Source organism: Vipera berus, assembly GCF_964194415.1.
Source record: "Vipera berus genome assembly, chromosome: 3".
Classification (NCBI taxonomy): domain Eukaryota; kingdom Metazoa; phylum Chordata; class Lepidosauria; order Squamata; family Viperidae; genus Vipera; species Vipera berus.
The window spans coordinates 212,612,582-212,638,536 of record NC_138204.1 but is presented as its reverse complement, the minus strand read 5'-3'; the positions used below and the strand labels follow the sequence as shown (position 1 = coordinate 212,638,536).

The window sequence follows — 25,955 nt, the reverse complement described above, 5'->3', positions numbered from 1 at the left end:
GGGCCGGTGCAGCCACAGAGAAGGCCCTTCCCCTGGGAATAACTCGCCGGCATTCCTTAACCGGCGGAACCCTGAGCAGGCCCTCCCTGTGGGAGCGCACAGGACGATGGGAAGTTGATGCCGGCAAGCAGGTGTTCCCTCAGATATCCCGGACCCAAGCCATTAAGGGCTTTATAGGTCATCACCAGCACCTCAAATCTCATCCGGAGGGCAACCAGAAGCCAATGCAGCTCGCGGAGAAGAGGCGTTACACGGGAGTACCGGGAAGCTCCCATCACAACTCGCATGGCTGCATTCTGCACCAGTTGAAGCCTCCGAGTGGTCCTCAAGGGCAGATAAATGTTCTGGTTTTGGATGTTCCTCTCCAGCAGAACTGTAGCCAGTTAACCTTTTTCGAGGAACCCTTCCTTGGGCAAAGGGATTTTGCTGGTACATTTTGCTCATTTTAAATATATCTATATCTATATCTATGACTGATGAAAACTAATAAGTTTGAAATACATATCAGTCTCCCTTAATTCTTTGTTAGCAATTTACACAAATATATGAGCTGTCACCGGTGTGACTACTGCCTGTTCGATGGCCTTCATGATAGGCTGAAACAGGAAATAAAGATTTGTCCCATGTTTGGGGCCTAGCAAGGTAATCTAAATAGTTAACAAGCATTTGACATCTATATCTATATATCTATATCTATCTCTATCTGTGTGTGTGTGTGTGTGTGTGTTAAATGCTTGTTAACTATTTAGATTACCTTGCTAGGCTCCAAACATTTAACACATATCTCCCTTGCTTCTCAGCTAACAAAGTGAGATAGAGCTTGTGGCCTAGAGGTTAAAACAACTGCCTAATGTGCAAACAGCCCCTCCCTTTAATTCTTTGTTAGCAATCTATATATATATATATTATATATATATATATATATATATATATATATATATATATATATATATATATATATATATATATATATATATATATATATATATATATATATATATATATATATATATATATATATATATATATATATATATATATATATATATATATATATATATATATATATATATATATATATATATATATATATATAAAGATATTTTATTTAGTTTAAAGTATCCCTCTCCTAGTTTACCAAAAACAGGATATGCCCGCTTCCAGAGATCCCACGAATGATATCAGTTTCATCCCAAGTTCCTGTTTGTTTCTGTTTTAAAAGCTATGGCTTGGGAGTCACGGTTCGTGCTACCCAAACCTCTAACCACTATGGATTACAGTGCAATAGTATATCAGGCTGAGTTAGAGACGAACAAAAAAAATTGGCTTAAACTGGCAAGTAAACACTCTGCTATAACTCTAGCTTGCTTTCAGGGTGTGTGTGTGTGTGGGGGGGGGAAATCTGCAAAAATTCTAAAAGAAATTTCCTTGGAACCGAACTGATCCAATGTGGTATTTTTGAAGGTCCTGCTCTTTCCCTCCTCCCCCCCCCAAAAAAAAACCCCTATCTGCTACTTTTTTTGTATCCCATAATATATATTTTTTCCAAAAACTAAACGGATCAAAATTATATCTGCAATCCAATATTTTCTGTACCTGGCAGGATTACACACCGATGGGCATTTTGACTGAGGCCAAGTTGTGACATATGCCGGGTGATTCTTGTCCCTGTGACTTAAACCTGAAGTGAAGTGTTAATACCACTTTACAAGGCCTTGGCGAGGCCACACTTAGAAGCCTGCGTCCGGGCACCACGATGTAAAAGAAGATGTTGAGACTCTGGAAAGAGTGCAGAGAAGAGCAACAAAGATGATCAGGGGACTGGAGGCTCAAACATATGAGGAACGGTTGCGGGAATTGGGTCTGTCTAGTTTAGTGAAGAAAAGGACGAAGGGGTGGCATGATAGCAGTGTCCCAGTATCTCAGGGGCTGCCCCAAAGAAGAGGGAGTCAAGCTATTCTCCAAAGCACCTGAAAGCAGGAGAAGAAGCAACGGATGGAAACTAGTCAAGGAGAGAAGCAACCTAGAACTAAGGAGAAACTTCCTGACAGTTAGAAGAATTAAGCAGTGGAACAACCTTCCTTCAGAAGCTGTGAATGCTCCAACACTGGAAGTTTTTAAGAAGAGACTGGACAGCCATTTGCCTGAAATGGTATAAGGTTTCCTGCCTGAGCAGGGGGTTGGACTAGATGACCTCCAAGGTCCCTTCCAACTTTATTATTATTATTATATAAAACTTATTCATTAAACATGAAACTCAGTCAACTGAACACTCAAGTTGACTGGCACAAATGGTTGACACAGGTTGCTGCCAGCATCCTAGGTATCAATCAGGTATCTCCTTAAAATGTAAGATGTTCCGAGTAGCGCAGTTTTTTGTAACTTTGCTGGAGTTATTTATTTATTTTATTTATTTTAATTCCATTTATATCCCGCCCTTCTCCGAAGATGCGGGAAGCTGAAATTTCTTGATGTATTTTGCAGTTTTTTTGGACATAGTTCCCAGGACCCCGATGACCATGGGTATCACTGTCACACGTTTCATCCATAATCGCGCAGTTTCGATGGCCAGGTCGCGGTATTTCATAATTTTCCCCAGTTCTTTTTCTTCGACTCTGGCATCTCCTGGTACAGCGATATCAATCAACTGTACGCTTCGGTTCTCTATGACTGCGATATCTGGCGTGTTGTGTTCCAATTATTATTATTATTATTAGTAGTAGTAGTAGTAGTAGTAGTAGTAGTAGTGTGGGGATCCAGATAATCCCCAACTTACAACGTTCATTTAGTTCAAAGTTACAACGGCATTGGAAAAAAGTGACGTTCAACCGGTTTTTCACACTTAACGACCGTTGCAGCCTTCCCAGGGTCACGTGATCAAATTCGGGCACTTGGCAACTGGCATGTGTTCGTGACGGTTGTCAGTGTCCTGAGATCAAATGATCGTCACCTTTTGTAACCTTCCCAACCCGCTTTCGAGAAGCCTAATCAAGAGTAGCTTAACAAACTACACGATTCACTTAACAACCGCAGTGATTCACAACTGTGATCAGCCCCCCCCAAAAAAAAAGCTCGTAAAATGGGGCACAGCTCACCCCATAACTGCCTCGCTTAGCAATGGAAATTTTGGATTCAATTGCGGTTGTAAATCCAAGGATTCCTTGGGGTTTAGTTGGGGTGTCGTCACGTAGATGTCCCTTTTTTTTGTCAACGCAACTCTCTTCCGGTGCCTGTGTAGTAAACCTGATTCTCAGATGGAAACCCCAATATTTGGCAGGGTTTCAGCGGGATCCAATGATCTTTTGAAGCTCAAGCTGAAAATGTGAATTTCCCTCTCCTGGCCATTGATCCAAGCTAGGTTGAATCCCTAATAAGCAGGAAATTGTGGAAGTTAAATCTTTTTTTTTGTCCAGGAAGTTGGAATTTCTGCGAGGAAAGGGCTGGGGTGGGTGGTACCCAGAGCCAAAGAAATTTACCAGGCGGTCCTTGAATTACAAACGCGGGATGCTGCAAATGGTCAAAATTGCAGGGCAGTTTCTTGAGTGATCACAATGCAAACACCAGAACTTTGAATCCAGGTCCTAAGTAGCCCTTTCAGGGTCAGTCATTACAGGCCGTCCTCTACTTACAACAGTTCATTTAGTGACCGAAGTTAACAACGGCACTGAATAAAGGGACTTACGACCGTTTTTCACCCTTACGACCGTTGCAGCATTCCCCAGGGCCACGTGATTTACATTCGGATGCTTGAGAGCTGACTCACATTTATGACGGTCGCAGCGTCCCGGAGTCACGCGCTCCCCTTTTGCGACCTCCTGACCAGCCAAGTCAACGGGGAAGCCGGATTCACTTAACAACCGTGGGACTCATTTAACAACAGCAGCGATTCACATAAGAAATGTGGCAAGAGAAGTCGCAAAATGGGGATTAACAAATTTTCTCACCCAGCAGCATAAATTTTGGGCTCCGTTGCGGTCGCAAGCCAAGGACCAGACGTAACCGGAGGTCTATCCGTGTTAATAATCACCTGGAATTTACAGGTTAATGATATCAGAGCAATCCAAAACTTTGGGAAAACTCCAAGGAAATCAGGACACCTCGGGCGCCCTCAGCACACTCCTCCGAAATTATAATTGCTGCCGTTGGTCTATTTTGAATTAAAACAAAGGCATGAATTAAACAGCTGACAGTCTCAGGAGACTGCAAGAACGTCCAGGGACATAAATCAAGGCTTGGCAACAAATCCCATTTTTTTGCACTTCTTGGAGCTCAGCTGCCTAACTGCACAAAACCTAACTGCATTAGCCGCACAATTCTTTGCCGTTTTCAGGCAGGGAGCTTGGGGAATCCCAAGTGGAAATTCTAAAATTGGCATATTGTCATTTATTATTATTATTATTATTATTATTATTATTATTATTATTATTATTATTATTATTATTATTATTAAGAAATGAGGCCGACTGCAAAATTTGTCTCAAAAAAAAATCAATCCCGGCTTTCTTGGCACCCACGTTTTGAGTCTCAGCCTCGCCCTCCCCGTGGCGAAGGGGTTTGCATAAACCACACAAAAAAAACATTGTCCCCTTCTAACGTGGAGACACGACGGAAGCTGGACGACACCTGCAGAGGTAGTCCTCGACTTACGGCCGGTTGCTTAGCAACCATCCAAAGATATAACCAAATCCTCCCCCCCTCCCCCACCAGTGGTGGGATTCAAATAGGCGAACAACCGGTTCTCTGCGTGGATGCTGCTTCCAGAAGTCCATTCTGGGCCTGGTCAACAAAAAAATTAGCTACTGGTTCTGCTGAAGTGGTGCGAACCGGCTGGATCCCACCACTGCCCACCCACCCACCCCGAAAAGGTACTTACGTCCTGGTTCCAAAGACCCCATAGCCGCCTCCCCCCCTCTGCAAAATACCACATTTTGGGTATTCAGCAACCACGTTCACGGTGGTTTGCAGCGTGTCTCACGGTCGTGCGATAGGATTCACGACGTTTTCTCCAAAAACTGGCGTGGGTTTCCAGTTTCCAGCAGAGACTTCCCGGAGCGGTAAGCACCTTTAACAACCGCACGCGGCTTTGCAGGCGCACAACAGCTGGTCCTCGACGTACGGCCGCCGTTGAGCCCAAAATTTTATATTGGGAAGCGAAACGTTTGCTCGGTGAGTTTTGCCCCGTTTTACGACTCTTCCCGCCACCGTCGCGAAGTGACTCGTTGCGTCTGTTAAAAGTCAGGAACCCAGTCGTTAAGCGAATCTGGCTTTTCCCCCCTCGGCTTTGCTGGTCGGAAAGTCGCAAAAGCGGACCGCGCGATTCCCCGGGGCGCTGCGACCGTCGTTAAGTAGGATCCCGTCGCCAAAACCGTCGGAATTTGGATTGCGTGACCTTCGGGAGATTCCGCAAGGGCGGTTAAGTGCGGAAAAACAATCGTAAGCCTCTTTTTTTTCCCCAGTGTGGCTGTAAACTTTGGACGGTCGTTAAACGAAGCGTTGTAAGTCGAGGACCCTCTGTGGGGTTTGAAGGCCAAGAGATCTTTGGGGCAGCCAGCTTTTGGTTCTTGCTTTGTCACATCTAAGGGAGTTTCCCTGAGTTGGGGGTTCCTCTCCCTCCCTCCTCTCAAGCTTCACTCCTGACCCCCCCCATTTTTCTGAGAGTTAGAAAAGATGGTTTGGGGGGGTCTTCCCTGAACCAGGAAACCCCCCCCCCAACCTTTGTCCACCCAAAAACGTCCTTTTCTTCTCCGTGGTCCTCCCACGGGGTTCCTCCGAAGAAGTGAGCGGCAAACCCACCCAAGAAGGGGAACCCGTCAAAGGTGCTACCCCAGGTAGTCCTCGACTTAACGACGGTTCATTTAGCGACCGTTGAGTTTCAACGGCACTAAAAAAAAAAAAAGCGCGACGTCTGACCCAAATTCAGATATCGGCCCACCGACTCCTATCACAGTGTCCCGAGCTCGGGCGATTTCCCCCACACACACACACACACTTTTGCGGTCTTCTGAACTAAGCCGAGTCAGTGGGGAAGCCGAGACTGACTCACATTTATGATGGTCACAGCATCCCGGAGTCACGCGCTCCCCTTTTGCGACCACCTGACCAGCCAAGTCAACGGGGAAGCCGGATTCACTTAACAACCGTGTGACTCACTTAACAACTGTCCTGCTTAGAAATGCGGGGCTGAGTTGTGGCCACACGCCGAGGACTTACCCGCGCTAGACTTTTTGAGAGCGTGGATGTCTTGCCAGCACGGAGTCTCTCTCTCTCACACACACACACATACTCACACCCCTCCTTTGCCTAAAATACCACAACCTCTGAGTCTGCTGTGTGACCAGCCAGCGAGTCCTGTCGGCTTCCTGTGAACCCGCAAACTCCTTGGCTCACACTATTGTTGATAACCTCGTTATCTTTCTTTCTTTTTTCGTCTGGGGGGGGACGCGGGGGCGGGAAGAGAAGAACAAATAAAACTTATTTACTGTATAATGTCCTGTTTGTTTGTAGCCAGCCGGCTGGGAAGTGGCGCTTGGCTGGTGTCTCAGCTGGAACAGCGGCTGCCAAGAGGGAGGCGAAATTGTTTTGTGTCGATATGTGTGGGACCCGCAGCTTTGTGCAAAGCCAGCCTTTTGTTGTTGTTGTTGTTGTTTTTTTCTCCCCTTTAAATTACAATCAGATTGGGCTTATCGGGGAATGGTTTGAGGAACCCTGTGGTTTTTGTTTGTGGGTTTTTTCCCCACCCACCCCCAGATTGTTTTCCAGCACAGTCCTTCAAGTCTGTTCCTTCCTCTGTTCGCACACCTCGACAACTCAAAAGAGGTCAAGGGGAAGGATCGAAAGACGGACCCTGGCTTGTTTGGGCAGAGAATAAACCAATATCGGCCTGTTCTCCAAAGCAGCTGAAGGCAGGACAAGAAGCAGTAGAGCAGGGGTCTTCAAGCCTGGCCCTTTTAGGACTCGTGGACTTCAACTCCCAGAATTCCTCAGCCAACAAGCTTTAAGACAGGGGTCTTCAAACCTGGCCCTTTTAGGGCTCGTGGACTTCAACTCCCAGAATTCCTCAGCCAACAGGCTTTAAGACAGGGGTCTTCAAACCTGGCCCTTTTAGGACTCGTGGACTCCAACTCCCAGAATTCCTCAGCCAACAGGCTTTAAGACAGGGGTCTTCAAGCCTGGCCCTTTTAGGACTCGTGGACTCCAAATCCCAGAATTCCCCAGCCAACAGGCTTTAAGACAGGGGTCTTCAAGCCTGGCCCTTTTAGGACTCGTGGACTTCAACTCCCAGAATTCCTCAGCCAACAAGCTTTAAGACAGGGGTCTTCAAACCTGGCCCTTTTAGGACTCGTGGACTCCAACTCCCAGAATTCCTCAGCCAACAGGCTTTAAGACAGGGGTCTTCAAGCCTGGCCCTTTTAGGACTCGTGGACTCCAACTCCCAGAATTCCCCAGCCAACAGGCTTTAAGACAGGGGTCTTCAAACCTGGCCCTTTTAGGGCTCGTGGACTCCAACTCCCAGAATTCCCCAGCCAACAGGCTTTAAGACAGGGGTCTTCAAACCTGCCCCTTTTAGGGCTCGTGGACTCCAACTCCCAGAATTCCTCAGCCAACAGGCTTTAAGACAGGGGTCTTCAAACCTGCCCCTTTTAGGACTCGTGGACTCCAACTCCCAGAATTCCTCAGCCAACAGGCTTTAAGACAGGGGTCTTCAAACCTGGCCCTTTTAGGACTCGTGGACTCCAACTCCCAGAATTCCTCAGCCAACAGGCTTTAAGACAGGGGTCTTCAAACCTGGCCCTTTTAGGACTCGTGGACTTCAACTCCCAGAATTCCTCAGCCAACAGGCTTTAAGACAGGGGTCTTCAAACCTGGCCCTTTTAGGACTCGTGGACTCCAACTCCCAGAATTCCCCAGCCAACAGGCTTTAAGACAGGGGTCTTCAAACCTGGCCCTTTTAGGGCTCGTGGACTCCAACTCCCAGAATTCCCCAGCCAACAGGCTTTAAGACAGGGGTCTTCAAACCTGCCCCTTTTAGGGCTCGTGGACTCCAACTCCCAGAATTCCTCAGCCAACAGGCTTTAAGACAGGGGTCTTCAAACCTGGCCCTTTTAGGACTCGTGGACTCCAACTCCCAGAATTCCTCAGCCAACAGGCTTTAAGACAGGGGTCTTCAAACCTGGCCCTTTTAGGACTCGTGGACTCCAACTCCCAGAATTCCTCAGCCAACAGGCTTTAAGACAGGGGTCTTCAAACCTGGCCCTTTTAGGACTCGTGGACTTCAACTCCCAGAATTCCTCAGCCAACAGGCTTTAAGACAGGGGTCTTCAAACCTGGCCCTTTTAGGACTCGTGGACTCCAACTCCCAGAATTCCTCAGCCAACAAGCTTTAAGACAGGGGTCTTCAAACCTGGCCCTTTTAGGGCTCATGGACTTCAACTCCCAGAATTCCTCAGCCAACAGGCTTTAAGACAGGGGTCTTCAAACCTGGCCCTTTTAGGACTCGTGGACTCCAACTCCCAGAATTCCTCAGCCAACAGGCTTTAAGACAGGGGTCTTCAAACCTGGCCCTTTTAGGACTCGTGGACTCCAACTCCCAGAATTCCTCAACCGGCGTGCCTGGCTGAGGAATTCTGGGAGTTGAAGTGCAGGAGTCCTAAAAGGGCCAGGTTTGAAGACCCCTTGCAACGGATGGAAACTAATCAAGGAGAGAAGCAACCTGGGGTTAAGGAGAAATTTTCTGACAGAACAATTCGTCAGTGGAACAACCTGCCTCCAGAAGTTTTTAAGGAGAGGTCAATCAATCAGTCTCCCAAGCTCGGAGAATAAAACTTCACCCTCATCCTACACCCGAGCTACAGATATTTGCCACTATTGCAATCAGTCAGTCCTTGAGAATAGAGCTGGAAGGCTCCTTGGAGGTCATCTAGTCTGACCCCCTGCTCAAGCAGGAGATCCTGTACTTTTTCAGACAAATGGCTGTCCAATATCTTCTTTCAAATCTCCAGTGTTGGAGCACCCACAGCTCCTGGTGGCAAGGCGTTCCACTGATGAATTGTTCTCACTGTCAGGAAGTTTCTCCTTAGTTCTAGGTTGCTTCTCTCCTGGATGAGTTTCCATCCGTTGCTTCTTGTCCAGCCTTCAATAATAATAATAATAATAATAATAATAATAATAATAATAATAATAATAATAATAATAATAATAATAATAATAATAATAATAATAATATAAAGTTGGAAGGGACCTTGGAGGTCATCTAGTCCAACCCCCTGCTCAGGCAGGAAACCCTATACCATTTCAGGCAAATGGCTGCCCAGTCTCTTCTTAAAATCTTCCAGTGTTGGAGCATTCACAGCTTCTGGAGGCAGGTTGTTCCACTGGTTAATTGTTCTAACTGTCAGGAAGTTTCTCCTTAGTTCTAGGTTGCTTCTCTCCTTGACTAGTTTCCATCCATTGCTTCTTGTCCTGCTTTCAGGTGCTTTGGAGAATAGCTTGACTCCCTCTTCTTTGGGGCAGCCCCTGAGATATTGGAAGACTGCTATCATGTCCCCCCTCGTCCTTCTCTTCGTTAAACTACACATACCCAATTCCAGCAACCGTTCCTTATATGTTTTAGCCTCCAGTCCCCCAATCATCTTTGTTGCTCTTCTCTGTACCCTTTCTAGAGTCTCGACATCTTTTTTACATTGTGGTGACCAAAACTGGATGCAGTATTCCAAGTGATTGATTTTATCCCTCTGTTAATGCAGCCTAGCACTGTGTTGGCTTTTTTGGCAGCTGCAGCACACTGCTGGCTCATATTTAAGTGATTGTCCACTAGGACTCTGAGATCTCTCTCACAGTTACTATCGAGCAAGGTACCACCTATACTATACCTGTGCATTTGATTTTTCCTGCCTAAATGTAGAACCTTACTTTTTTCACCATTGAATTTCATTTTGTTAGATAGTGCCCAGTGTTCGAGTCTGTCCAGATCCTCCTGTATTTTAAGCCTATCTTCTGGAGTATTGGCTATTCCTGCCAGCTTGGTGTCGTCTGCAAATTTGATGAGTTCCCCATCTATCCCCTCATCCAAATCGTTGATGAAGATGTTGAAGAGCACTGGGCCCAGAACAGAGCCCTGGGGCACCCCACTACACACTTCCTTCCATGTAGATGCGGTTCCATTGAGGACCCCATGGTGCGTACGGCCTGTCAGCCAGCTACGAATCCATCTGGTGGTAATGCTATCTTACCCACATTTTTCTATCTTATCAAGTAGTAGTTCTGGTGCTTTGGAGATTAGCTTGACACCCCCCCCCTCTCCTTTGTGGCAGCCCCTCAAATATTGGAAGACTGCTATCATGTCTCCCCTGGTCCTTCTTTTCATTAAAGCCACTCCCAGACTCATCTCAGTGTAGCTTCATAACAAGCTAAGGACTCAAACCAGTCTTGAAGTTGCCCAGACTTGGGCAAGCCTCAGTGATCATATTTTTGAGAAAGTTCCTCCCTCATATCTCATCCTTGGTGGAGCAGTGGGCTAATGCCTCCTTAAGTAACACCAGCTGCCTGCAATTAGTGCAGGTTCGAGTCCCACCAGGCTCAAGGTTGACTCAGCCTTCCATCCTTCCGAGGTAGGTAAAACGAGGACCCAGATTGTTGGGGGCAATTAAGCTGACTTTATAATAATGCCGCTTGGGGTGTGTGTGAAAGCCCTAACAAGCAGGCATATACATAGAATGAAGGCTACTGCTAAGCTTGTAAGCCGCCCTGAGTCTTCGGAGAAGGGCGGGATATAAATGGAATTAAAATTTTAAAAAAAATCCTTGCAAGCCGAGTTAGAGATCAAGAACCTGGCTCATCAATGGTAGGACTTGCTGAGTCTTTGAGTTGCCCACAGAAGGTGCGAATCTTCCCACTGGAGATAAAATACCTCTTGAGCAAGCAAAGCATAATTCAATCAAGGTTTTTAAATTCATAAATGGAGGGTGGGCATCCATGTTGGATCCGCTTGTATGGTTCCTGTTGCTTTTGTTAGTTCGCCATTCTCGGGCTCCAGGCAAATATATATTCCTATTGTCAACCTACAGGTAACATTTCAAGTGGGTTTTTAATTTTGTGCTTGGCTAGCTCAGATCAGATTGAGCACGCTCCTCCAAGCTAATGGTGTATGAAACGCCGTTCTTTTAAACCTAGTCTGGAATTCTTTGGATTTGGCATCACTTGACCCGCGCCGTGAGATTTTCTCTGTCAGATAAGGCAATAGCATTAGACCGAGAACAATGTTTAACTTTTAAAGCTTAAAAGTTAATATCACCTTGACTCAACTTAGAGTCCTGTTGTCGTTGTTGTCGTCGTCAGGGAGTTGGGTGTTTTTTGAGTTTTTTTTTATTTGGGGTTTTACTTCTGTAAGGTGCCTGAAGTCACCGTGAGTCAGGGGTCTTCCAACTTGGCCCTTTTATGACTTGTGGACTTCAACTCCCAGAATTCCTCAGCCAGCCTCCATTTTGTTTGTTAGATTTAAGACAGGGGTCTTCCAACTTGCCCCTTTTGCCTGGCTGAGGAATTCTGGGAGTTGAAGTCCACAAGTCATAAAACGGCCAAGTTGGAAGACCCCTGCCTTGAGTGAATTGGGTGGCCATATAAATTTGCTAAATAAAATTAAAATAAAATATTGTAGCAATAGTAGCGATGGTAGTCAGTGTTGACATTTGGAGTTTTAAAGATGGGGGCACTTCATTTGTTCATGCATAAAAGTGGGGTGGGCGTTTTTCTCAAATGCAGGCAGTCCTCCACTTAACGACCACAATTGGCACCCAAAATTTCCGTTGCTAAGCAAGAGAGTTATTAGGAAATGAGTTTTGGCCATTTTACAACCTTTCCTGCCATGGTTGTTAAGTGAACCGCTGCCTCTGTTCAGTTAGCGGCGTGGTTGTTAAGCAGATCTGGCTTCCCCGTTGACTTTGCTAGTCAAAGGGTCACCAAAGTCGACCGCGTGACCCTGGGACTCTACAACCATCATAAATACGAGCCGGCATATATTATAGAAGCGGCCAGATTTTGATCATGTGACCAGGAGGATTCTGCAGCCATCCTAAGTGTTGGGAAACGATCCTAAGTCACATGTTTTGATAACCATTGTAACTTTGACCGGTCACTAAACGAAGAGTCGTAAGTCGAGGACCACCCGCACCGCATGATCCCACTATATCAGGCTGACCTTTCTGTTATCCAGTGGGGCCTTCTAAGGACCAGGAGGAGATGGCTTTGGAAGGGTTTGTTTTTGCCTAGAAATCTGTCCACCAAAATACGGCGATCCAATTTTGGGAAACCCGATTCTCATCAGGTCCCGGAGTTCTTTGGCTGCAAACCCTGGGGGTGTTTTGGTCTTCGCAAAATGGAGCCTGGCAGGGGTTGCCAGATAGGACGGACGGACGGACGGATGGATGGATGGATGGATGGATGGATGGACGGGCGAACAGACAGACAGACGGACGGACTGACTGACTGACTGACTGACTAGATCAGGGGTTCCCAACCAGGGGTGCGAGACGATATTCCAAGGGGTGTGAAAATTTGGGTTTTCAAAATTATTATCTATATGCATAATTCGCTGCCGTTAGTTTGAACTTTTGTAAGGGGTGTGAGAATATATCAGAAGCGTTCTAGGGGGCACGGTGTATAGAAAAAAAAGGTTGGGAACTGCTGCAATAATGGGATAGACACGAGAGAGAGAGAGAGAGAGAGAAAGAGAGAGAGGTAATAGACACAAGAGAGACAATAGATTGACACAATAGATAGAGAGGCAATAGACACAAGAGAGAGAGAGAATAGATAGACACAAAAGATAAGATAGAGAGAGAGGCAATAAGACACAATAGATAGACACACGCGCGAGAGAAAGACAACAGATAGACACAATAGATAGATATAGACATAATGCCTTGGTGGCGCAGTGGGCTAATGCCTCCTTAAGTAACACCAGCTGCCTGCAATTAGTGCAGGTTCGCATCCCACCAGGCTCAAGGTTGACTCAGCCTTCCATCCTTCCGAGGTAGGTAAAATGAGGACCCAGATTGTGGGGGGCAATTAAGCTGACTTTGTAATAATGCCGCTTGGGGTGTGTGTGTGTGAAAGCCCTAATAAGCAGGCATATACATAGAATGAAGGCTACTGCTAAGCTTGTGCAAGCCGCCCTGAGTCTTCGGAGAAGGGCAGGATATAAATGGAATTAAAATAAAAATAAATAAATAAAAATAATAGATAAAGAGAATAGACTAGATCACAGGTCTGCAACCCGCGGCTCCAGAGCCGCATGCGGCTCTTTCAGCCGTCTCCTGTGGCTCCCAGTCCTCTGCTATGTGTAGTCCCCCCCACAAAAAAAAAGTGGGACTAAAAAAGTTCAACCAATCAATTCAAATATGCAGGGTAGGTGCATATCTCGCCTTGCCTCCACTCTTCAAACCCTGTTCTGCGCATGTGCGTATGTACGCGCATGCGCACACATTTTTTTGCGGCTCCCAGTTTTTCCTTTTGTGAGGGAACCGGTTCCGAGTGGCTCTTTCAGTGTTTCAGGTTGCTGACCCCTGGACTAGATAGATAGATGATAGATAGATAGATAGATAGATAGATAGATAGATAGATAGATAGATAGATAGATAGATAGATAGATAGATAGATAGATAGATAGATAACCTTTATTTTCATTTTTTTACTGTGGACACAATGGCACACATTAAAAATGAAATTTTGTTGCTCTCAAAAGTGTGCAAGATGCATAACACACATTTAAACATGCTACATACAACATACGCATAGACCTACACCCTTACATGTGTAACATATAAATATTAATCACTGTCCATCTTGAATATGTAACGGAAGGGAGATACTAATATAGGTCGTCCTTGACTTACGACCTCAATTGAGACGACAATTTAGGTTGGCAAGTGAGAAATTTTGTTAAGGGAGTTTTGCCCCATTTTACGACCGTTCTTGCCAGGTTTGTTAAGTGAATCACTGAAGTTCTTAGCATTAGTAACAGGGTTGTTAAGCGGATCTGGTTCCCCCCCCCACACACACTGATTTTCGCTTGCCAGTCGCCAAAAGGGATCCCGAGATCCTGAGGACACGGCGGCCGTCATAAACGCAAGACACTTGCCAAGCTGCCGAATGTAAATCAGGTGGCCACGGGGACGTTGCAACGGTCGTAAGTGTGAAAAACGGTCATAAGTCCCTTTCTTCAGTACCGTTGTAACTTTGAACGGTCACTAAATGAGCGGTTGCAAGTCGAGAAAGCACTCGTTTAGTGACCGTTCAACACTATCACGGCACTGGAAAAAGCGACTTATGGCTGTTTTTCACACAGACGGCCGTTGCGGCCTCTCCACGGTCACGTGATCAAAATTCAGACCCTTGGCAGGAATTCTGGGAGTCGAAGTCCACCAATCATAAAAGGGCCAAGTTTGAAGACCCTTGACCTAAGTGGTCTGTTGTTGGTTGTGTTGTGGCTTTTAAAAAGCTTTAGAATGGTTCCTCTGCAGCTGGCACCATCTACTGGCTAAATGTTAGCATTGCTGTCTAAAATTTTATATACCTGTATATAATATAATATATATATATATATATATATATATATATATATATATATATATATATATATATATATATATATATATATATATATATATATATATATATATATATATATATATATATATATATATATATATATATATATATATATATATATATATATATATATATGTCAAATGCTTGTTAACTATTTTTAGATTACCTTGCTAGGCCCCAAACATGGGACAAATCTTTATTTCCTGTGTCAGCCTAACCTGAAGGCCATCGACAGGCAGTAGTCACACCGGTGACAGCTCATATTTGTGTAAATTTTTTTAAATTGCTAACAAAGAATTAAGGGAGACTGATATGCATTTCAAACTTATTAGTTTTCATATATATATATATACATGTGCATATATATATACATATATATATATATATATATATATATATATATATATATATATATATATACATATACATATACATATACATATACATATACATATAATATATATATAATATATATAATATATGACTAGCACGCATGTGCGGGGGAACCTTTACCTTATATATATATATAATATATATAATATATATATACAATATATATATATAATATTATATATACAATATATATATATAATATTATATATACAATATATATATATAATATTATATATATATATATATATATATATATATATATATATATATATATATATATATATATATATATATATATATATACATATATATATATATATATATATATATATATATATATATATATATATATATATATATATATATATATATATATATATATATTGGCATTGCTGTCTAAAATTATATATATATATAATTAATATTCTCGTCGTCCCTATTTTTTCTCCAGCAAAAAAGTTAACTTTGCAACCCACAAATGGTGGTTTCCTACACCTAGATGTTTCGTGGTTGGTTTTTCTTTGCTTTTTTTCCTGTGACGGTTAAAGCTTTAATAGGGACCCTTTTGCCCTGCGTCCTTTGCAAATGGGAAGATTTTTGAGGGCGAGGCCTAGAGTTTTAGTTTCTCCGAAAGGCAGGGCTCACCAAGTTTGCAGCATTGGTTTTATGGGCAGAAGAATAAGCGGAAGGGCACAGCGGCCGCCCCAGATGTGTTGGGGTGCCGTTTCCCAGAACTCCCCTATGCCAAACAGAGACAGTATAATAGCTGGACCCACCCGCAGAAGCCCGCGTCAGAGCCCTGTGAAGGGAGCATAAGAGAAAGCCACCGTTAAGCCCTGTGAAGAACGACAAGTTGGGCTCTTGATGACTATGAGGGTATAACGATGCTGCTGTCTTGGCAGCAATTAGGAGATTTGCCATGGCTTCTTCCAGCAATTTTTTTAAAAAAAAAAACAAACTCAGGGATCTCCTGGTGGCCTCCATTCCAAATACTAACCGAGGGATCTCCTGGTGGCCTCCGTTCCAAATGCTAACTGAGCTCTGTCTCTCTTTTGCTGCCCCCTGCTGTGCGTTCTGCAAACTGCACACCCGTGGCCCCAAAACACACCAGGGCAAAATGCATACGGCCAGAGCTTGCTGGCCAGGAGGTTGCGTTTGGTGTCTTACCTCACGGCCTACACACACACACACACACACACACACAAACACACACACACCAACACCCTAAATGCATTCCCGACTCCCTTTCTTTCACGTATGTGGCCAGGATCTCCAGGCTCCTCAACTTTCCAGTTAAACCGGTCCTTCCTGCGAATTAACCCACATTCCTGGTTTCTCTCTTTCAGGTCTTCCTGAACAGTACTACAGCCTCACCTGGTTCCTTAGTCCAATCCTGGGCCTGATCTTTACCCCCTTAATTGGTTCAGCCAGCGACCGCTGCACCCTCAGCTGGGGCCGCCGGCGGCCGTTCATCCTCGCCCTTTGCATTGGGGTCCTGATTGGCGTTGCCCTTTTCTTAAACGGATCCGTTATCGGTAAGTGATGCCTGCGGCCTTCCGAGTAAGTCTTCTGGGGCAACCGGGATCCTAACCCTACCGTGTTTCTCCCTAAAGTAATCCCAACCGGAAAGATAAAGATATGTGTGGATTTTTTTTCCAGCACGCTCGTAATATAAGCCCCACCCCCCCAAAAATAAGCCCCATTTAAGATCTTCAGCCAGACGGACCCATTTAGTACCGTATTTCCCCGAAAATAAGCCCTAACTGGAAAAATAAACCCTGATGCGTCTTTTGGAGCAAAAATTAAGATAAGAACCCGCTCTTATTTTCGGGGAAACACAGTAGATGGCTGGAAGGGAAAGGGACGGAGGGACTTAAGTCCCCCCCCCCCCCAGAAGTGGCCATCTTCAGATGTGCTGTGTGGATTTGGAATCTTACTTCCCAGGTGGTCCTCGACGTGACGACCACAGAATTGGTCCCGAAATTTATGTTGCTAAGCGAGACACTTGCTAAGCGAGTTTTTGGCCCCCTTTTTATGACTTTTCTCGCCGGCTTTGCGAAGCGAAAGACTGCGGTTGTTCAGCTAGTAATGGCGTTGTTCGGAGAACCTGGCTTTTCCTCCCCTGTCAGAAGGTCGCAAAAGGGGATCACGTCACACACACACACACACCGGTACACTGCAACCGTCATAAATATGAACCCCTTGTCAAGTGTTCGAATGTAAACCAGGTGACCCCCGGGGGCGCTCCAGCGGTTGCAAGTGTGAAAAATGGTCGTAGGTCGTTTCTTTCACTACTGCTGTTGTAACTTTGAACGGCCGAGGGCTACCTGTATAGGTTCTCCTGCTTGAGCAGGGGGCTGGACTAGAAGACCTCCAAGGTCCCTTCCAGCTTTGTTCTGCAACTTAACTGACTAGCTCTTCAGCTGCCTGTGATGAACGAATCGTGACGACGGAGCCCTTAGCCGAAGCCTTGCTTTCTGCCACGTTTGCCTGGAGGGCAGCGCATTGTGTTCACAAGTGCACCTTCCCATCAGTGTCATTGTGTTGCCGCACAATTATCAGCAGAAGCCGGGATGAATGAGGCAGCCCTTGGCATGGGAATCCTCAAGGAACTTTTTTCACAGGGAAATGGTTCCTGTTGTTTTCTGATTTCCCTTTAATGCATATCTGGCAAAGACATCCTGTTTCCAGCGTTATTTGAAAGGAGAGAGAGACGACGACGACAACACACACACACACACAAAAAAAAAACAACCCAGCTTTTTCCTTCTCTGTTCTCTTGAGCATGGAAGGACAAAAAAAAAAAAGAGATCGTAACGCGATCTGAAAGTTGTTTATTGCATGTCTAAATGGAGAAGAATATATGTATTTTTTTCCCTTATCCCTCTCGACAAGAAAATAAAATAAAACAACATTGTGAGGAAACAATTGAAGCTGGGAATTTACTATCTTTAGGAGCTGAGCCTGAGAATCGGTGCCACGGCAGTATTTCATTCGGAGCAAACGCTGACTTGCCACCCCTTCGGTGCCACGATCCTGAAGTTCCCTGGAGGGGAATGTGTTATGTTGTCCCAAAGGCGCTTTTTTTTTCCAGGAGGCAGCTGGACTTTGTTTTTCTTTGAAGACCTTTCGCTTCTCCCCCAAGAAGCTTCCTCAGCTCTGACTGGAGGGTGGGGAACGAGAGGATTTATACTCCTTGCAGAGAGCTGGTCACTTGCCTTCTTTTAGAGAGTCGTTGAGGCTACTTGGAGGTTTTACCTGTGTCCTCGGGGTCACCTGAGCGGTGCAAATGGGTGTGGAGCCTTCTTGGCTGCTGGATGTTTTCTGCCCTGGGTCCCTTCCCTGTTGAGGACGGGCACAGGATGATGGGGATGAGTCTGTGTTGTCTGCATCTCAAACTGAAGCGCGAATGGTTTCTGTAGTCTGCAAGGCTTTCTGGAAATCCATTCACCCTCCCGCACCATTTGAAAGGGGTCCATAGCTAAATGTCTATGGAGATTTTCCGTCATCCAGGTCAGGGTTGTCCCAAAGGTGCTTTTCCAGGAGGCCACTGGACTTTCTTGTTTTTCTTTGAAGGGGTTTCGCTTCTCCTCCAAGAAGCTTCTTCAGCTCTGACTGGATGGCGGGGAACGGAAAGATTTATACTCCTTGCAGACTGCTGGTCATTTGCCTCCTTTTAGAGAGTCGTTGAGGCCACTTGGAGGCTTCTCTGTATCCTCCTGGCACTTTCTTATTATTCTTTGAAAATGTTTCGCTTCTCCTCCAAGAAGCTTCTTCAGTTCTGACTGGATGGTAGGGGAACGGAAGGATTTATACTCCTTGCAGACTGCTGGTCATTTGCCTCCTTTTAGAGAGTCGTCGAGGCCACTCGGAGGCTTCTCTGTATCCTCCTGGGACTTTCTTATTATTCTTTGAAAAAGTTTCGCTTCTCATCCAAGAAGCTTCTTCAGTTCTGACTGGATGGTAGGGGAACGGGAGGATTTATACTCCTTGCAGACAGCCGGTCACTTGCCTTCTTTTAGGGAGTCCTTGAGGCCACGTGGAGGTTTTGTCTGTGTCCTCGGGGTCACCCGAGTGGTGCAAATGGGCGTGGAGCCTTCTCGGAACTGCTGAAAGGACCGTGTTGTAGACTGGAGATGGACGATGTTGTATCCCTGCCCCTCCGTTGAGGGAGGGCTGTTCAATTTTTCAGGAGGCAACTGGACTTTGTTTTTTGTTTTTTTTCTCATCTTTTTTTTTGTTATTGAAAAGTTTTATAAAGGTTACAATGTTATCCCTGTTACGTTAGTAACGTGCTTGTTAAGTGAATCTGGCTTCCCCGTTGACTTTGGTTGTCAGAAGGTCGCAAAGGGGGATGACGTGATCCCGCCCCGGGACACACTGCAATCGTCATAAATTTGAATCGGTTGCCGAGCGTGGGAATTTGGATCACGCAGGGATGCTACGGTGGTCGTAAGGGTGCAAAAATGGTCATGTGTCGCTTTTTTCCAGTTGTTAACTTCCAACAGTCACTAAGTGAATTGTTGTAAGTCAAGGACTGCCTATATGACTTCAGCTGGTGTCCCAGATGGTTCTGCTACATCTCCCACAATCCCTGACCGGTGATCGTTCTGACGGGGTTTTATTTCAGAAGAAGGTCAAAATATCTGGAAGACACTCTGGCGCCTGGAGGGAAAAAAAATCAGAGTCTCAATCTGGACCTTTGAGGTATGAAGAAGACCTGTTTGTCTGAAGAGAGGACATCTCCACTGTTGACCCGAAGGTCTTCTTCATACCCACAGCAGTCCTGTTAGGCCAGAGGTCTCTAAATTTGTCAACCTGAAGACTTGTGGACTTCAACTCCCAGAATTCCCTAGCCGGGCATGCTGGCTGTGGGATTCTGGGAGTTGAAGTCCAGCCATCTTCAAGTGGACAAGGTTGAGAAACATTGTTCTAAGCCAGGGGTCCTCAACCTTGGCAACCTTAAGACTTGTGGACTTCAACACCCAGAATTCCCTAGCCAGCCAGGCTGGCTGTGGAATTCTGGGAGTTGAAGTCCACAAGTCTCAGAGTCGCCAAGTTTGGAGAGCCGTGCATTAGACGAATACAGATTAACCAGCAAAGGTTCCTGTGAATTTTTACTCCTTTTGCTGGAATTCAAAACCCAAGTCTTCCTTCTTTGAAAACGTTTCCAGGGCCGATCCGTTCTGTAGCGTCACCCAGTTTTTGACACTACGGGGACTCAAGTCACGCAGGCTTTTCAATACTTCCTCCGTTCCTGCTGGTTAAGTTGTTGTTCTTTTATCAGACTGGTCTTTGCACAAGTTGCCCAATCTTATCGAACTCTTTATGTTTAATTTATTTCAAATTTTATTTTTTAATTTACTGTACAGAGACCTTTAAGTTTTGATGTTGTTAGCCGCCCTGAGTCCCTCGGGAGATAGGGCGGGATATAAATCCCATTAATAAATAAATAAAATAAATGTTCTTCCACGGCCTTTTTTTCCATGCTAACCTGACAAAGGAAGGGATCCTACTTCATTGGGGACTTCCTTCCTTCCTTCCTTCCTTCCTTCCTTCCTTCCTTCCTTCCTTCCTTCCTTCCTTCCTTCCTCCCTCTGTCCCTCCCTCTCTCACCCTTCCTTCCTTCTTTCCTTCTTCCATCTTTTCCATTCACCTCGTTCTTCCTTCCTGCCTATCATCCATCCATCATTCCATTCACCAATCCAACCATCCACCAATTTCCTTCCTTCCTTCCTTCTTTCTTTCCTCCCTCTTACCTATTCACCCCTTTCTTCCTTCCTCCTTATATACTTCCATCGTTTCATCCACCAATCCACCCATCCACCAATTTCCTTCCTTCCTCCCCGCCTCCCTCCCTTCCTTCCTCTGTCTTTTCCATTCACCCCGTTCTTCCTTCCTGCCTATCATCCAACCGTCATTCCATTCACCAATCCAACCATCCACCAATTTATTTCCTCCCTCCCTCCTTCCCTTTTTCTCTCCCTCCCTCTTTCCCTCCCTCCCTCCCTTTCTCTCCCTCCCTTCCTTCCTTCCTTCCTTCCTTCCTTTCTTCCTTCCGCTTTTCCCCACCAAAAATAACCTTGCCTCCTCCTGGCATCTGTCTCAGAAAAACCCGCTCACGGTCCTTCTCATCTTCTGCCGCAGGTCTTGCTATCGGAGATGTCCCGGACAAGCAGCCCATTGGCATCGTCCTCACCGTGCTCGGCGTGGTGGTGCTGGACTTCTGCGCTGACGCGACCGAGGGGCCCATCCGCGCCTATTTGCTGGACGTGGTGGACAGCGAAGAGCAGGACATGGCCCTCAACATCCATGCTTTTTCGGCCGGTACGGTGTTTAGGTTATTCCTCCTTTTAACGCCGCGGTTCTACACGCTCGGAATAACGTTGCTAACATCTTTGTTGTGAAAGCTTGGGGGGGGGAAACGCGAGTCCCTCTGTAATCATTCCAAGCCAAAGAGGGGAAGCAGAACTCAATTTGGGCATTTTTCTTTCTTTTTCTTTTTTTCTTCTTCTTTTCTTTTCTTTTCTTTTTTTTGAAACCACATGTTTATTTAAACTTTTTATTTATTTATTTATTTATTTATTTATTTTATTTAGATTTATATACCGCCCTTTCCCGAAGGACTCAGGGCGGTTTACAGGGCATTTAAAAAACAGTCAATACTAACATTAAAACAAATTAAAAGAGATTAAATAGAACCCTGAGAAAATTAAAACCCAGTTAAAATTAAAATTAAAAATATTCTCAGCCTGGGCCAGAGAGCTCGAAGAGCCAGGTCTTTTTAAAGACTTTTTAAAGACAAACTGTTAGTCAGTTTGAAGGCTTCCGTAAAATAGATCTATCAAGCCCCTATTCTGATTTATTTATTTTATTATTTTATTTTATTTTATTTTATTTTTTTATTATTTTATTTTATGTTATTTTATTTTTTATTATTTTATTTTATTTTATTTTTTATTTTATTTATTTTATTTAGAGGACGCAAGGAACATGCTGCTAACAATTGCTATTTTGTCGCCAGCGTTCCAGAACTGGTTTTATCCCCTCTCATAAACCCAGCCTCTGGATGTTCCGTCGGTTTTTGTAGACAGTTGCTTGGATTTATTCAAATGCACCCTAGTGGTCCAATTCTACCTTGTAGCTGAGTGAATCCTCCAACTTTTTATAAAATAGTATTCCAGGATCTGAGGGGCTGCCACAGGGCAGAGGGGGTCAACGTATTCTCCAAAGCACCTGAAGGTAGGACGAGAAACAATGGTTGGAAACTGGTCCAGGAGAGAAGCAACCTGGAGGTAAGGAGAAACTTCCTGACGGTGAGGACAATTAACCGGTGGAACAGCTGGCCTCCAGAAATCTTGGGCGCTCCATCACTGGAGATTTTTAAGAAGAGACTGGACAGTCGCTTGTCTGAGACGGTATAGTTTCTCCTGCTTGAGCAGGGGGCTGGACTTGAAGACCTCCAAGGTCCCTTCCAGCTCTTTTCTAGTCTAGTGATTACCCTCTTGACATTTTTTGACCACCTCCTCCATGAGGTTTAATGATGCTGGAGATGGTTTGAGTCCTAGCACTGTAGGGCAGAGTGAGTTCCCGTCACTCTTGATATGCAGCTTCTGTCCACCTAACCATTCGAAAGCCTGTTGTGTGCGAGTAGATAAATGGGTACCAGTTCGGTGGGGAGATGGTCGGTTCTCTCGCCCCTCCTGTTCAACATCTACATGAAGCCGCTGGGCGAGATCATTCGTGGTTTTGGGGTGGGGTATCACCAGTACGCTGATGATACCCAACTTTTTCTTTCCACCCCGAACCAACCCAGTGATGCCCTCTCCGTGATGTCCCGGTGCCTGGAGGCGGTCCAGGTCTGGATGGGGAGAAACAGGCTTCGTCTCAATCCCGCCAAGACTGAGTGGCTGTGCATATCGGCGTCTCGGGTTAACCAAGTTATTCCACCTCTAATGATGGGGGGTGAGGTGTTACCCCCCGTTGATAGGGCTCGCAACTTGGGCGTCCTCCTGGATTCACGGCTCAATTTTGAAGATCACATAGGAGCCGTGACCAGGGGGGCTTTTGCACAGGTTCGCCTGGTGCGCCAGTTGCGTCCCTATCTGGACCGAGACGCCCTACGCACAGTCACTCATGCGCTTGTGACCTCCCGTTTGGACTACTGTAACGCTCTCTACATGGGGCTGCCCTTGAAGACCACTCGGAGGCTTCAACTGGTGCAGAATGCGGCCGCGCGAGTTGTAATGGGGGTTTCCCGATACTCCCATGTAACACCTCTACTCCGCGAGCTGCATTGGCTTCCGGTTGCCCTCCGGGTGAAATTCAAGGTGCTGGTTATCACCTATAAAGCCCTACATGGCCTGGGTCCGGGTTATTTGAGGGAACACCTGCTGCCGGCATCAAACGCCCTTCGCCCAGTGCGCTCCCACAGGGAGGGTCTGCTCAGGGTTCCGCCGGTGAGAGATTGCCGGCGGGTGACACCCAGGGATAGGGCCTTCTCAGTGGGAGCGCCTGCCCTCTGGAACCAGCTGCCAGTAGAGCTGAGAACTGCCCCCGACCTTCGATCATTCCGCCGGGGCCTGAAGACCTGGCTCTTTGAGCTCTCGGGCCCAGACTGAGGAGGAATTTTTAATTTGGGGTTCTTTTTAACTGACTACAGGGTTAATTTAATATTTTTAATTTGGTTCTTAATTTTTGTATTTTGGATTTTTAATTCCCTGTAAACCGCCCTGAGTCCTCAGGGAATAGGGCGGTATATAAATATAACTAAATAAATAAATAAATAAATAAATGGTGCTCTGTTGAGGCATTCAGATTCTTGCCAGCTCTGAACCTTCCCGGCTGCGGCGCCCGTTTGCAAGGTGGCTCCGAGGAGGGGAAGGGGCCTCGGATGACGCTCCTCGTCTTTCTCTCTGGTGCATAGCCAGCTCGCCCTCTTGTGGCATGCCTTGGTAAGCATGCCTTGGTAAGCATACAACAGGGGTCCCCAACCCCCAGTCCATGGCCCAGTACCGGGCCTCAGCATGCCAGCAACTGGTCCGCACAAACAAGCAAAGCCCCATCCACGGGATGCAGGCAGCACACAAAACCACACACTCTCCGGTCCATGGAAAAACCTTTCTCCACGGAACCGGTCCCTGGTGCACCAAAGGTTGAGGACGTCTGGCCTAGCACGGAGCTGATAACTTGACGGCCAAACTGTTACTCTGCAACAGCAAGGTCGTCTTTGGGTAATGTAAGAAAGCCATACAATAACAACAACCACAATCATCATCATAATAACCATCTCCTCCTTGCTTGGGATGCTTGGAAGAAGAATCTTAGCGAGAGGGAAGTTAGTACCTAATGCTTTACAAGTGCACTTTAAAAAAATTGCATCCATCAGTTGCATTCTCTTGTAACAGCCTTAAAACTAGCGGAGAAGTCCCTAGAGGCTGCAACCTAATCTTGTTAACTGAAGTTGGATGGCGGTCAGCCAAAGATTGGGGCAGCTGGAGAAATGCTTATTGGTGAAGTGTGTTCGAAACACACTTGCCTCGCTGCAGCAAAGTTGGGGCTCGGTCCCCACCTGTTTGCAGTTATTATTTTTATTATTATTATTATTTATTATATTTTTATACCGCCCTTCTCCCAAAGGACTCAGGGCAGTGTACAGGGCAATAAATATAAAAACAAAATACAACAGTTAAAAAACGATTAAATATTATGCCCAAGTTTAAAACAGTAATTAATTAAAACATATTAAAACCCCAACCCTAACCCATCAGACCAGGTCAGATTGCTCAAATAAATAAGTTTTGCTGTGATGAACGAACCGTGACGATCCTGTCCCCCAACTAACTAGGTGTGCAGCTTTAAGAGGGTTGCAAGGAAGACCTTCTAATTATTGCCAGAAATCAAGGGGAGCTGCAGAAAAGCTAAACCAGGGGTCCCCAAACTTGGCAACTTTTAAGACTTGTGGACTTCAACTCCCAGAATTCCTCAGACAGCCATCTTGACTTTTTTTTTCCTTCCCAGACTTCATCTGCATGTGACTCAAAATTAAACCAGCATTGATGTTTTCTTTTGTTTTTATCCCAAAGATGCTTCAGTCAGGGCAGGGATCCCCAACCTTGGCAACTTTAACAGTTGTGGACTTCAATTCCCAGAATTCCTCAGCCAGCCATCTTGACTTTTTTTTTTCCTTCCCAGACTTCATCTGCATGTGACTCAAAATTAAACCAGCATTGATGTTTTCTTTTGTTTTTATCCCAAAAATGCTTCAGTCAGGGCAGGGTTCCCCAACCTTGGCAACTTTAACAGTTGTGGACTTCAACTCCCAGAATTCCCCAGCCAGCAATGCTAGCTGGGGAATTCTGGGAGTTGAAATCCACAAGTTTTAAAATGGCCAAGTTTGGAGACCCCTGGACTAAACCGTTGAACATAGCATGAATAACCCATTGCAGCTTTTCTCAAGTGTGGGAACTACAAAGTCTATGCTGGCTGGGCCACCTGGAGGTAGTAGTTATAGCTCACCTGGGCACCAGCAGATTGGGAGAAGAGTGGTGTTCACCTGGTTAGGCTTACAATAAGGAGTCCTTATTATACTCTGAGTACTAGCTCTGATGAAGTTACCTAGCTTGGTAATGCAACGTCTGCAACAGGGGTCTTCAAACTTGGCCCTTTTATGACTTGTGGACTTCCACTCCCAGAATTCCTCAGCCAGTTCACAAGTCATAAAAGGACCAAGTTTGAAGACCCCTTGGTCTGCAAGAAAACAACGAAGCTCAGAGAACACCAAGGACCCCTCATTTCGACCCCGAGCTACAGAGCCTTGGTGGAGCAGTGGGCTAATGCCTCCTTAAGTAACACCAGCTGCCTGCAATTAGTGCAGGTTCGAGTCCCACCAGGGTCAAGGTAGACTCAGCCTTCCATCCTTCCGAGGTAGGTAAAATGAGGACCCAGATTGTTGGGGG

At 45.6% G+C, this 25,955-nt stretch overlaps 1 protein-coding gene across 17 annotated transcripts in view; it reads left to right on the top strand.

Moving 5' to 3' along the window:
- The window catches only part of SLC45A4 (solute carrier family 45 member 4), a 127,652-nt gene that overhangs the window by 91,244 nt on the left and 10,453 nt on the right, over positions 1–25,955 (top strand). For 16 of the 17 annotated variants that reach the window (XM_081323043.1, XM_081323041.1, XM_081323045.1 and 13 more), the window contains 2 exons: positions 16,344–16,532; positions 21,145–21,324. In XM_081323043.1, coding sequence (XP_081179169.1) covers positions 16,344–16,532; positions 21,145–21,324 — 369 coding nt within the window. The remainder of the gene's footprint in view (positions 1–16,343; positions 16,533–21,144; positions 21,325–25,955) is intronic. The other variant, XM_081323039.1, reaches the window with a different exon arrangement.